The sequence below is a fragment of the Crocodylus porosus genome, unplaced genomic scaffold (genome assembly GCF_001723895.1).
Source record: "Crocodylus porosus isolate Cpor-Errol unplaced genomic scaffold, CroPor_comp1, whole genome shotgun sequence".
Lineage (NCBI taxonomy): Eukaryota > Metazoa > Chordata > Crocodylia > Crocodylidae > Crocodylus > Crocodylus porosus.
Genome location: NW_017728915.1, coordinates 9,828,348 through 9,842,090, shown reverse-complemented (window position 1 = coordinate 9,842,090; position 13,743 = coordinate 9,828,348). Strand labels below are relative to the sequence as shown.

General features: G+C 41.8%; 1 protein-coding gene across 1 annotated transcript in view; it reads right to left on the bottom strand.

Moving 5' to 3' along the window:
* Window positions 1–13,743, bottom strand: part of SLC12A4 (solute carrier family 12 member 4) — a 110,993-nt gene that overhangs the window by 18,706 nt on the left and 78,544 nt on the right. The window contains exons 9-17 of the mRNA XM_019535694.1: window positions 13,405–13,569; window positions 13,207–13,305; window positions 11,555–11,612; window positions 10,853–11,027; window positions 8,530–8,648; window positions 7,582–7,680; window positions 6,878–6,997; window positions 6,078–6,182; window positions 240–408 (exon numbers count right to left, since the gene is read on the bottom strand). Coding sequence (XP_019391239.1) covers window positions 240–408; window positions 6,078–6,182; window positions 6,878–6,997; window positions 7,582–7,680; window positions 8,530–8,648; window positions 10,853–11,027; window positions 11,555–11,612; window positions 13,207–13,305; window positions 13,405–13,569 — 1,109 coding nt within the window. The remainder of the gene's footprint in view (window positions 1–239; window positions 409–6,077; window positions 6,183–6,877; window positions 6,998–7,581; window positions 7,681–8,529; window positions 8,649–10,852; window positions 11,028–11,554; window positions 11,613–13,206; window positions 13,306–13,404; window positions 13,570–13,743) is intronic.

Here is a 13,743-nt window from a genome sequence, read left to right as displayed (position 1 = left end):
TCAGGTCCCTTCCGACCCTAGAAACTATGAAACTATGAAAATATGTATAAGCAGCTTTAGATCACAACTTAGAGCATTTATACCTGCCCTTAAATTCTTTGCTAAATTGACTTGGGATTACTCATACTTTTACAAAATTTACCGTCTTGGAGTCTTAATAAAGTACTTTATTTTCCAGAAAACTTTTATAAAAGCTTGCAAAGCCTTTGTATACAATCTTTGGTATTTAAAACACTCACCTGTTCAGCAGCTTGGGCTTCTCCATAACTCTCCAGGAAATTCCCTTGGATTACAGTCCCTATGATAGTCAAACCTTTGCCAGCTTTCAGCTGAGAAGCAAATGTTAACAACCTAGGGTATTTGACATGCAAGTCTTCATCTAACTTCAGAAGCACCAACAACTGGGGCCTAGAGAAAAGGCAAGCAATCAGGATTATTATTTTGCAAAAATCTTCAGAACAAATTTGTATCTGTCATAATATTACATATGTTTGAATGTTAATGCCAATACCAGCAGCAGCGCAGTACATTTTCTCTGTACTATATTTATTAGTAGTACTGTACTATAATTGGTTTTTCATTTCTTTAGACTCAAGCAGATTTGGTACTTTCTGAGGATCTTCTTCTATGCTAGGGGTTTTCAACCTTTTTTAACAAGTGTACCTCTTCTGTCTCAAAGTTTCAGTTCATTTACCCCTTTATAGCTTTATATTTTGTTCCTGTTTATAAAGGGGGGGGGGCAGATTGAGGCCCCTGCGGTGATGGAGGGAGGGAGCCATGAGTGGCTCATCCGGGGATGTCAGGAGAGGGGGCTCCTGCTGCAGTTTGCAGCCTCAGAGGACATGTGGGTCGTGTGCCCCCGAATCTGCCCACAGGGCAGAGCGGGCTGCTGCTGCAGTCTGGGGCCGGGGCAGTGCCGGGCTCTTTACAGTGAGGATGTTGGGCTGGGGATGCACTTGGGGCGGGCAGCAGCAGTGCTGGGAGGGAGGTCTGGAGAAACTACTGTGAATTCTGGAGTGGCTGCAGCCCCTTCCATAGCCCCCTTCCTGTAGGCCCTCAAAGTGAAGGTGGGAGTGGGGCTGGGGCAGGCACTGCACAGCCAGGGTGGGGTGCAGGGCTGAGCTGCATGAGGAGGGAAGCTCCCACAGCTACATGCACCCCAGGGAAAGCATGGCAAGCATGTGCCCCCAGATCTTTGTGGAGGGCAGGGCAGGCTGCTGCTGCAGGCTGGGGCCAGGGTGGTGCCAGTCTCTTCTTGGTGGGGGGCTGGACTGGGACCCCCGCACCACCGCACCGGAAACAGCCCAGTGCAGCCTCAACCCACAGAGGCAGCTTGCCCTGCCCTGTGTACAGATCCAGGGTCACCCCCTTCTCATGCCCTCCTGAGGGTGCATGTAGCGGCAGCTGGGAAGAGAGGCTCAACACATGGTGGCCACCACTACCAAGTGTGAGATAGTGCTTATGCTAAGCAAGGCCTAGCATCAAGAACAATGCACTAAAACTCCCGGAATGCTTCAAGGAGGTTGAGACGTCAGCAATTGACATTCTGGTGATCACCATCTGACCCTTGAATAGAAATGCTGACAATGATAAAAATTGCAAGCAAGCAGCTTATATTGTTACAACAGGAAACCGCATGGCTAAACCGCAATGACGAAAGATAACCGCATATTATGCAAGCAGAGTCTGGAAAATTTTATATTTAAGGTCATTAGGAATTAACATAAGCGTATAAATTATAATAAAGAGCGTATCACCTGATATTATAATATAGATAAGTTAACTAAATAACCAATAGAAGTAAGAATTAGAAATGCATATGTATAAATGTTATCATATATAAGTAATAGTAAAGTTATGTTAGATGCCTCACTCTTCGAGTGTGGACAGTTTTGTATCTTTTGTCTAAAAATTTGATTTGGGAACCTCGTGAACCAACAGACCTCCTTAGTTTATGACTTTGTGAAACAATAAAAGTTTTAAATTGAACATCCAGGTCTGAGCCTGTGCTTAATTCAGCCCTTACATAATTCAGCATGAACTCACACACCAGGCACCGCAGCCCCCCTTGGCTACGTGCCATACTCTACACCGTTGTCCCACAAGTGGTAGCATGTGCAGCTCTACGGGCTGACAGGCCTCATGTCCGGCCAAACATGCGTCACCGGGGTTGGGAACAGAATGCACTTCCTCTCTCCTCTGCCACTGAGACCCCTGCAGGAAGAGGGTGGCCATGGCGCCTCCTCGCCATTGGCTATTGGCTGAGGGTGGTGGCTCAGCAGCCAATCAGGAGAGCAAGCTGGGGTGGAGGCAGGAAGCACCATGATATGCTGTGTGGGGCTGGAGGTGCCTGGTGTGCCCCTCCCCATCCCTCACATAAGAGGCAAAGTGTGGGTACAGGCCAAGGAGATGTTGCCACACCCCAAGGCATACTCCATCCCCTCCCTCCCATCCACCTACCCGCATTCCTGACCACCTTTCTAAGTACCCCTAAGAATACTTATACCCCCAGTTGACAACCTCTGTTTTGTGCAGTTTTGAACTTAGTATTAAAAAAAATTCAAGTACTCAGTTTAAGAGATATGCATTAGTATTTTACTTACATGGGAGGATTTTCATGGTTCTGTCCAATGTTTGTAGATTATATACATTATTTATGCAGTAAGATGATATGACTATTGTGTACCAAACCCATGGAAATTAAGAACATTCAAAATAGACAAGTGGTTTCTGCCTACTTGCTGCATGCATCTTGAATGACAGCACTAGGCAGTCATTGTTTTTCTTTTCCCAGAACTCAAAATATGGTAACAATATCATTAATATCAACAAATATAAATTTTAATTCAGTTTGTTTTATTTAAGGTATGTCACAAACCCCACTATAATTCAAATTGTTTGTGGGGTGTTTTCTTGAGTTTGTTTTCCTAATATGGCTCATGTAGTCTCAAAGGACAAGGGACAGTAAGCTGTACTCAGCTATATGAACCTTGTGCTTATATGCATTGTGGTATTTGATATCCAATGCATTTCTTAAAAGTTATAATAAGACCAGAATTGCATACTGAGTTTCACACCTGGAAGAGGCTCAGAGACTAAATGCCTGAAAAGAGGTAGTGGGGAAATTAAATAAGACGATGTCTTTGAGATATATCTGAAAGGATAAAAATATTCTCCTGGTCACACTTAAATCAGGAAAGATTTTTAGTCTGATAAATATGCACCTTTGGGTAGGAAAGGAAGTTACAAGCATAGTGTGGACTCTCCAAGAATCCAATGGTAACGTACCTAAGTGGACAGATAAGAAACAATACTTAAGCCTGGAGAGCAAGTCTTTGTCTTTAGTTTTCCCAGGCATAGGGAAATACTAGAGTCCCTCAGCTAGTGGGCTGAGTAACAACTGCATTCTCGGATGTAAGAGGCAGGGTAAGAACAGGTTACTGTTCTAATATTTCCTTTTGTTTTTTTATTCTTATAGCCTTGTCCATGTCTTAACATATGGCTACTGATTTCTTACATTTTCTCTTGTTTTTAAAATAAATCCTTTTGTTATTTTTACAACCCACCTATTGTCAGGCAGGTCTCTTCCAAGGAAGGGGAAATCTGTCTTTTCTGAGCAAGTGATCAGAAAACAGTGTGCTTCTTCTACCTGGAAAACCCCCTCTGCTAAGAGCTGGCAAAGACCCTGGTGAGGCAGGTAAAGATGAGGCACCAAGGGTCAGGGAGGTGACCTCTGGTGCATCTCATTCTGTTCTCAACAGTCAAGCAGTAGACAGGGGAGAGGGACTGAAGAGTATCCCTGAAAGTGTGACAAGGCCCCAGGAGTGTACCTCTGGGGTTGAAGTATGTCACAAGGTAGGCTTCTACTCCTCTGAAAAGGCAGCAGATTGCTCGGTAAGCCTGTAACATATTTCTAGTTTAGAGGTTGAGGTGTGCTATCAACAATAGTGATGAGCAGGGAAAATGTACATATGCAACTTTCCATTAATTAGGATTTCTTACCCCATTGTGATTTGCTTTTTCTGGTTACCAACTGTAGAATTGTTTTTCCTGTGCAAAATTCACTTAGCCTATGTGATCTAGTTTTAAGCTTATAAAACAGAAGAGGTCAAGAGAAGTCACTCTTGGCCACTAACTCAGCTTTTGAAGCTGGAACCACACCTCTCTGCAGTAGTACTACAAAATGTAAGGGTCCTTGCATTCACTGAATTTATGTTACCTCCAGCCCCTGAACTTATGCAGAGCCTGGGCAAAGACTCTGTGACCAAAGGCAAGAAAAGGCACACAATATGGCCCAGCTGACTTGAAGGTCTCCAGCCTCTCAGGGTGTTCCTTCACATGGTCAACACTGATGAAAAGTAACAGATCCCCCTCACTCTGGCCATCCCGTACTGTATTAAGCAGGGCCTTCCCTCGGGGCTGGTGAAAACCTGATGCAAAATACCCATTAAGCAGATTAGCTTTTTCCTGGGTGTCAGTTGACCCATATGGTTTAGCAGGGGTCCAGTGTTACCCTTGCTTTTCCTCCAGTTCCTCACATACCTAAAAAAGGACTTTTATTTTCCTTGATGTGTGTAGTCAGTTGGAGTTCAGTCGCAGTCTTGGCTTTCTTGGTTCGCTCCCTACAGGTCCAGATCAGTGCAGAGTACTCCTCCTTTGGGGTGGATCCAGCCTTCCATCCTTTATAGGTCTTTCTTTTTAGATTCAGGAGGTCCACTACTTCCCTGAAGAGCCAAGGGGGATGCTGTGCTCTTTTGCTGCCTTTCCTCTCAGAAGGAATAGACATTGTTTGAGCTTCCAGGATCGCTCCATTGAGGAGCAACCACTTTACCTGAACTCCCTCCTCCTCTTTGGGTCATGGTTCCTTAGGGCCTCACCAACAAGCCTCCTGAGCTTGTGAAAGTCAGCTTTCCTGAAGTCGACGACTTCTGCTTTGCTGACTGACTTGCCAGCTTTATGGTGGATGGTGAAGGTGATCAGCTCATGGTCATTGTCTGCCAGCTTCCCTTCAATAATTAGGTCACTGATTAAGCCATCCCTCATTGCCAGTACCAGATCAAGTAGTGCTTTGCCTCTCGTTGGCCCATAGACTTCTTGAGTCAGACAGAGGTCATCCACGCACATGAGGAAGCTTTGCGACCATTCAGATGTGGCTGAGTGCTCTTCCCAAGAGATGTCTGGGTACCTGAAATCTCCCATGACAACCATGTAACGGGAGCATGCAGCCTCAGCCAGTTTCCTGGCAAACTCCTGGCAAGTTCTTGATCCTGGCTAGGAGGTCTGTAGTATCCCTGTGCCTTGTTCGCCATGGATTTTGACCCAGAGAGTCTCCAGTTTCTCCCCTGGGTGCCAATGTCAGCTTTCCTTGACATAGAGAGCTACCCCCCCCACCTCTTTTGTCCCCATACTCTCTCCTGCACAAGGTATAGCTATCTATACCTGTGGCCCAGCCATAGGTGGAGTCCCACCAGGTCTCCATTATCTCTATGATATTGTAATCTTTCTTGTTTAGCAGGAGGGGCAGTTCTTCCTGTTTGTTTCCCAAGATGCTGGCATTGATGTACAGGCTTGTAAGTAAGTGTCTCGTTGGGGGCCTCTGCCTTCCCTACGGATCGCCTTAGCCTGCTGGGTTTACAAAAGCTGCCCAGTGGGCTTCCAGTGGCAGTACACCCCCATCCCCCAGTGGGCTCAGTTTAAAGCCTGGTTGAGCAGGTCAGCAAGTCTGGCTGAGAAGAGGTAGAGTGAGGTGTAGCCAGTCTCTTCCCAGCAGACCACTGCCTCCCTCACCAAAGAGCGGGCTGTGATTGTGGAAGTCAAAGCCTTCACAATGATACCAGTGCCACAGTCTCTGGTTGGCTACCTCGACCTGTCTCTTCCTCCTCAGCCCATGACCCACATCCGGGAGGAGCGACCCCCTAAGTGCCGCTCCCACAGCCCTATAGTCTCTCATGACCCAGCAGCAAAACTATTGCTCAGGATCAATCTAATCTTTGCATGCCATTAATTTATTGTTTTAGACACTATACGCAGGCCTAGAAGCTGGGCAACGGCTGCATTTTACATATCAAAATGCATACCTCCAGTTCTTGGTGTGAGGAGGCCCTTCTTCCAGTCGGAGCAAGGCATATCTGGCTGCACTGAGTGACAGACCTCGGATACCATCACCCCATTCTTTCTCTGCACTATAAAGAACACAAATGTTAGCAATTAGATTATTTTAACGTTGCTCAACTTTCTGGCTATGGCAGGAAAATTGGTTATTTTTCAACAAGCTTATGGTTGTGGTACCTATGTTTTTTAGCTTACAATTTATTAAAAGAAAGAAAAAACTTCTCAGTGAACAAGATCTCCCACATACACAGACAACATAAGTTATGAAAGTGAAAGTATATGGGCAAACTATCACTCTGATACCATGTTATAAACAGCTTACTGTATTCCAAACAAAGTTTCAGAGTTTAGCATGCTGATTCCCTTACTCCCATTATAGTGGGTCAACCCTTCTGCCTGACCAATTTATAAACCATAAAGGGTGGGAGAACCAGCCGTTGGGAGAGGCCTACCCACAGGCTTCCTTTGTTGCCAGTAATATAAGTCAAGAAAGTAAACAGCAGCAGGGAAACAGATTGACAAAGGGGCCTCCAAGTTCTGTGGTCAAATTTCTAGGGCCACCCTGCAGATGCATATAAAGGAAATCTTTTAAAGTTTTCCTTTGCAAAGTGGTTGCAAAAATATTCTAACAAAGAAAAAATTCCATGACTCTGCCATGATCCCAAGGCTACGGCAATCCATGCACTAAATGTTAAATCTAAAGATAAGTTATTAAAAAAAGAAATATGTTGTTTCTTCCTTATCCCACTCAATTAGAAACACTTACCCTTGATATTCAATGTACTTGTAAATCATGCCTGCAATAAGCATAGCCACCAGGGCATAATACCAGGATGAAATGAACATCAATGCAAGACAAATACTCATGCCTAAAAATGACAATGCCCTAAAAACAAAGAAAACATAAAAAATATTGGCAAGTATTTGGGGGTTGGAGGGCTAAAAGCAAATGCATTGTTTTTGTTCCTTTCCCCTAAAAGGTTTTTTCATCCTCTGATTTTTTTCTGAACTAAACAACAGTAAAATATACTCTATGCACTCCTCCTTATCACTGTTACAATACTCTATTGTGAGAATGGATACTATTACTATCTTAAACATCTTAATTCTGATCCACACTGAACACCACAGGATTTTCTTCCTGCATCCCTTCACACTACCAGATAGTAGGAAGAACTTATGTAAATCATAAATGATCCTTCCTCAATCTCTGCGGCCTCAGGACATGGTATCTTTGTTTCATTTTGCCAGACACCCGAAGGTGATCAGAGGGACTATTTCTCATGCTGGGTGCCAGGATAAACTATAGAACTAAAGCTGCATTTCATATCTCTATCCAGAAGAAGAGAACACTTAATCACCCCCTCTCCCCTACGAGGCTCCTGCACTTATATGGAGGGTTAGCATTCTTCCATACACACTAAGGAATATGGGCCTAGGAAAAAAAAGACGACCAGCTCATTTGCTTACCAATGGTAGTACTTAAATCGGGGCCGCCAATTTGGAGTTCTAAGAAGGGTTTGTACTGCACATGCCAGATTAACAAAAAGGTAACACATCAAGAAAAACCTAGGGAAGGAACAATTTAGTAAACATATTCAGAATTGTTTATGCAGACTATGTCTGTGAAGTTCTGAGTGTCGCCCTCTCTCTCATACACAAATAACACAATCAGCCTTGTTAATGATGCTAAACCTCTAACCAATCCAAGTCTGGCAAAAATAACTTCCACTCATAAGCTAAGGACACAAGTTACACATAAACTGGTATAAGGGACTGTAAACTGGTTCAAATCTGTAACACAGCAGTTGTTCATTGCACATAAATCACTTTCAAAATGGCAAAACCACTTTAAGATAAACCTAGATGAGTATAGTATCAGCCTTAACTGATTTAGGCTAAATCGGTTTATTGAACGTCTGTCCCAGATCCACTCCAGATTCAAGTTAACTCACAGTCCCCCAGCCTCTCAGGATGCCTTGCACCTCCCCCACAGACCCCTCCTTGCAGGGTGAGCAGGCTAGCCATGGCCTAAGCTGTCTGCTCCAGCTGAAAAGGGAGGCGTGCTCTAGAGCCCCCCAGCTTCTGGCTGGGCCACTGCAGGCATGTGGCTGCATTTCCAGAATCAAAAGTGAATGTCTATTCACTTGCTTATTGATTCAATCCCATGAAGCTTAGACTAAATTGCAAAGACAGAATCAATTCAGCCTCAGGCTTTCTGACATCTGTACTTAGCCACAATGTGCTCCACAGGCAAGAGACTTTACATGTGAATGTAGCTGGATATCAGGATGCTTATTTTATTAAGCAAATGGATCTTATGTTCCGGTCACAACTTTCTAAAAATCAATACAAATAGCACAATTCTAAAAGCAGATCCTATTTACTTTGTGATTCATATATAAAACTGACACTTACATTGAGAGAATTGGAGCCACCATGTCCAGGGAAGCTATAAGAATTCCCAGTTCAGCAATTAATGCTGTTAGCAGAAGGGCCCATGTTGGTTCACCATTTGCTTTCCCATGACCAAAAACCTGAACATGAAGAAAACAGGGATATTTACTAACTTGTACTATAACTTTTGATATTTTGTTCAATGTTGCATTGCTTATAAATGGTTTTAATAATGACTGAAAATAGCCTGTATTTTTTACCTCAGCAGGATTTGCTTTATGTTTTCATCTTTCATTTAAAAAGTAGAACAGGGTCCAGCTAATTCCAATCCCTCTCTCTTGGCCACTGAATTAGATGCTGGACTTGTTAATAAAGACACCAAATAACCATCCAAATTGTTCTTTAAAAACACATTTTTTCCATTAAAATGTTGCTTTTTTAAAAGACTATTCAGGTAACAGAATTTGAAAATATAAAATACTTGTCCCATCCTTTCTCCCAGTTTTTAGGGAAAAAAGAGAATGTTTCCTTCCTGCTTTGGGAATTGTTAAGTAAATGGGTTAGACTGCACCCAGTTGTTTAGCAACAACTAAAAAGTAGCTACTGCTTCAATATTTGCTTCTCAGTCCTGGTAAAAGGCAATTTCTTCCTAATTCTTCAGGAACAATGATAGAAAAATAGTTATTGAGTAGAGGAACTGAAGTATGTCCCTCTTGGGACTGCTCCCTGATGGCACAGGCTGTCTCTTGATACTTAACAGAAGCCTGAGAAGAAAACATTAAAGCAAGATTATCAGCTCTTTCAAAGTCCCCATGTTTTAAAGTGTTCAATACAAACAATTCCCAGTGCTTGACTAAGGAACTTACTAACCAATCTCTCCTGAAGTTCTTCTTGACTATATGTTTTTAGTGTTGTAGTGCCTCACATAGTTTTAATCATGATTCTCCTGTAGCACTTAAATATGGACCATCTTATTTTGGTCTCCTTTCTTCCAAATTTTTGTAAAGACCTAATTTTTCTCACCTTTATTTATTTAACCAAAAAATATGTCTCTCAGACTCTCTAGCCTTATTGAAGTGTTTCAGCTTCTGTATTATGGTAACAAACATTTAAAGAGAAAAAGCAAAACCAGCACAAAATATAAACAGGCCTCACTAGGGTTTTCACATTGATCAAATTATTTCCTGCAGCTTTTGCTTTCAGTTCTTGTATTCTATACTTCCACTTTCACATCTCAATTATCTTTCTGAGTAATGGCCATTTACTCTAAAACATTTCCTTATTCTTGGGCCCCTTGCAGATGTTAATGTAGTCATATGACTGGGATCAAAGGAATTCTATACCTGATCACACATCCAGCCACAACAGATATGAATGGCAGGAAGCATGGCTTTTGGAACTGAGGGATAAAATTCGTCTGATCCCAGTTGCATGGTCTGCCTCTACCTGCAGCAACTTGAAAGACAGACCTGTCCCCAGTGGGCTCACAGCAAAGCAGGATCTTAATAAAGCACTCTGTAAAAGTCCAGGGGTGCCAGGAACCCAACATCAGGGAGAAGCTCCTCAATTTCAGGCTCAGAGCAGCACAGGAACTTAAACCTGGGATTCTGCTACCCACTGGGGCTCAACTGCATATCTATATTTTAAATGCGCCAAAGCACTAGGAGTCTGACATAAGGGAGTCTTCCTGGGCTCAGGTTCTCTAGGCCTGAGACATTTAAAAGGCTTACTGCAGCCCAAAAGCACCACTGCCAGTTTCCCACAGGCTAACATGTTTAAAAGGTTCACATGCAGCTGGGCTGCACACACTGCTCCTGGATGCCTATATGGCATACACTGAAAAATAAGCATGATACAAACCAACCACAAAGATGTTCTGTGTTACATAGAAACAGTTACCCTTCAGGCAGGGGGCTGAACTCGATGCTCTTCTGAAGTCCCTTCCAGACCTAATGTCTATGAAAACTATTAAATCTTTGTGGTTGGTTTGGCATTTTATTGCATCTTAAAAAACTTGTATGTGACACATACTAAATTTATTGTACAATTAACATGTTAATCACATAAAAATGGCAGTCTGCTAGGGGTCTTGGGTTCCATCATTAACTTAATCACTTTATGCTTCTCTACACAGAGATGCCTATGTTATGTGTGCATAGTCCTCAACATTTTATCACTCTCAAATGATCTAAGTATCAGGTTTATGGCATATGCAAATTCAGATCTCCTTCTTCCAGTCCCCAGAAATATAACTTCTTATGGTTGGCTAGGCCACAGGGTGAATGGTAGCTGCATACAGCAAAAAAACCAAAACAAAATAGCCTCCATTTTAATATATACTAACCCAGAGAAAAGGAATAATGTTGTCCTTGGCTATGGCTTGTAGCAGTCGTGGGGCTCCAGTGAGGCTCTGTAAACCTGCTCCACAGGTAGAGAAGAAGGACCCTATCACAATGACCCAAGGTGAGGGCCAAGAGAGTGTGCCCACCACTAAGTTCTTGTTCACTGCATCACCATACCTGTAAAAAAGAAATGCTGGCCATTCTGACTTCATTTTAAGGGAGACTTTTTTATTACTGCATTTGCTTTCATTTGAGTATATTTTTTAAAGATTTTATTTAAACAAAACTGAATGTTTTCTTGAAGAGAAACTCTAGTATGAGGAATATTCCTAAATACTTCAGACTTCCACATCAATTTGTTTTGCCTATCACTTTGTTATCTGAGCACTACTTTGCATCCTCACCTGGTGAGAAGCAATTTGTAATACAAACTGAACTGTACTGCTAAAGCCCTGACTAGCAATGTTCTTCAGATTTCTTTCCCTGAGGTTTTTAGACATAAAACTGCCACTGTTAAACACAGAATACTTAATACAATCCAATATCAGGCATTCCAACATAGAGCAATAGTGATGGTGGATCATTTCACACTGCAGCTTTTTGGCAAACTAAGTGGACAAACAAAAAAAATCCAAAAAAACAGGGAACAATCTTCTCCCACCACAAAACATGCTAAAATGGTAAAACAGTTCATGGTTACTTACTTATCTCTAAGAACTACACCTTCTATGCAGGCTCCAAATAATACCACACAGCTGAAGTCTTGGATACAGAATATGTTAAGGAAAGTAGGTGTTTACTATTATGGCTGCAATAAATTCAAACAAATTTTAAACCAATGATTTAAAATATGGTAGGGTTTTAATTCGTAAGCTACATACGAATTAAATCAGCTGTAAACAATTTCAGCTTGCTGGTTAAACTACTGTTTAACCCTCAATAAGGCATAACACCAGACATTAGATCCCAGGACCTTTTACAGTTGTTTTTCTTATTTTATGTTTTTAAGAATATTAGAAGAGCCTGACTAGTCCTAAAAGTTTTTCTAGGTTATGAACCTTCCAGTGGATGGCGTATAAATGTCTAGCTATGAAGAGAGTCATCCAGCAGACAAAGCTTCAATTATCTAAAAAGAGAGGAAAGAGAGAGGAAGAAGGAGGGGGGAGAAACAGGGAGAGAAAGGCAGGGAGGGAGAGGGAGAGGGAGAGGGAGAGAGAGGAAGAGAAGGAGAGAGGGAGGGAAGAGAAAGATAGGAAAATGCAGCTGTAACATAGCTCCTAAGTGGAAATGACAATTTATATTTAACAGGAGAGCTGAAGGTATATAAAGATCTCCTGGTTGGAATAGTTCATTTTGTGCAAGCTGGGCTCAGATAAAAGTTAGAACAGTTGCATGTTTCCTTCTGGTTATGATATTTCATATTTCACAGTAGTCTGGGGTGATGGAAAGTTCTCCTGGGCAGGAAATTATCTTGTATTGAGGCAGTTTGAGCTGTGTGAACATGCAGATTTCACTGGAAAAATGGGCAGGAGCCAGGGTGTCAGCTTTCTTAATATACCTTCAGCTCTCCTGTGAAATATGAATTTTCATTTCTACATAGGAGCAATTTTAAAATCTTTGCTTTCTCCTATGCCTAAAGAAAGGTGATTGTGCCCAAAAGCTTGCAAATAGAACACTTTTTTTTTGCAAATATATAGTTGGTCTAATAAAAGATATCACAACTTTCACAAGTTCTGATTCCTAAGATACCTGGCACACTAGGGGCTATAAAACTCCATTACCACCAGCCTTGTATCTTTTGATTTCCTTTTTAATGCATTCTTTACCCCTTCTTCTTTTCTACTGCTGAACTTTTGTCTCAAACATAGAAAACAGTAACTGCATCTTAATCCCTGGCCATCTTTCAGCCTTTTCCATGCCCTTTCCATTACTAAACACTCACTTTATGTGAAAGAGAACACAGACTCCCCACACTTTACTAAATAAAAGACTTGTTTCTTTTAGAAAAAGGAACTAAAATTCAGAGATTCTTTTATTTAAAGTCTTTTCCAATCTTAATGGCTGTCCCTGTTTCTTATGAATGTCTCCAGCTTTCAGCCAACCTAAAATGCCAGAGAGTCCATGAGTTTGCTTTAATCAAATGGCAAAGAGCAGAATCCAGAAAGCAAAGTAGCATGTTGTGGGAAAGAGGCACAAATTTTGAATATTTTCAGCTGAACCAGAGTATGGAGTTTTACTGACATGTGATGTGGTATTTTAGTCCTCACAGGATAGTACAATGAACTGGGAGCACAATAAAAGTTCAACTGAGTCATTTAGAATGTGCTAAAAATCTACTCTAATTTTAAAAGGATACAGACTAATGATGTGGTGATGATAGCAAGAATTGTTCCAACAGGAATAGATTTTTGTGCATCTTTGAGGTCTCCTGATCTGTTTGAACCAGCCATGATACCTACACAAACATTAAGTTTACGTAAAATATATTTGGTAACAAAAAGAGCAAAGAAAAATATAAAAATCCCACAAATTTGTCTCTTTCTAGTATTCTCACCAGTCACTGAAGGGAAGAAGATACCAACTAGGACTGTGAAAGAAGTGGCTATATCAGAAAGCACATAAAGATGAAGATTGCTTTTCAGCCCACGTATATCAAGTGATGAGTGAACAGCTTTCTCCAGTATTTCGCCTTTCTCCAAGTAATTGCTCCACAGGTTATCTGACGTAAGGAAGTGTTATCACAAGAACAGAGCAGGAAAGAAAAAAAAAAAGAGAGAAAGGTTAACACAAACATGTTTTTATTACCAGACATTTAGGACACATGATTACAAACCCAACTTACTAAGTGATATGCTCAAAGCAGCACAGTCCTTGGTTCAAAGACTGAAATCTA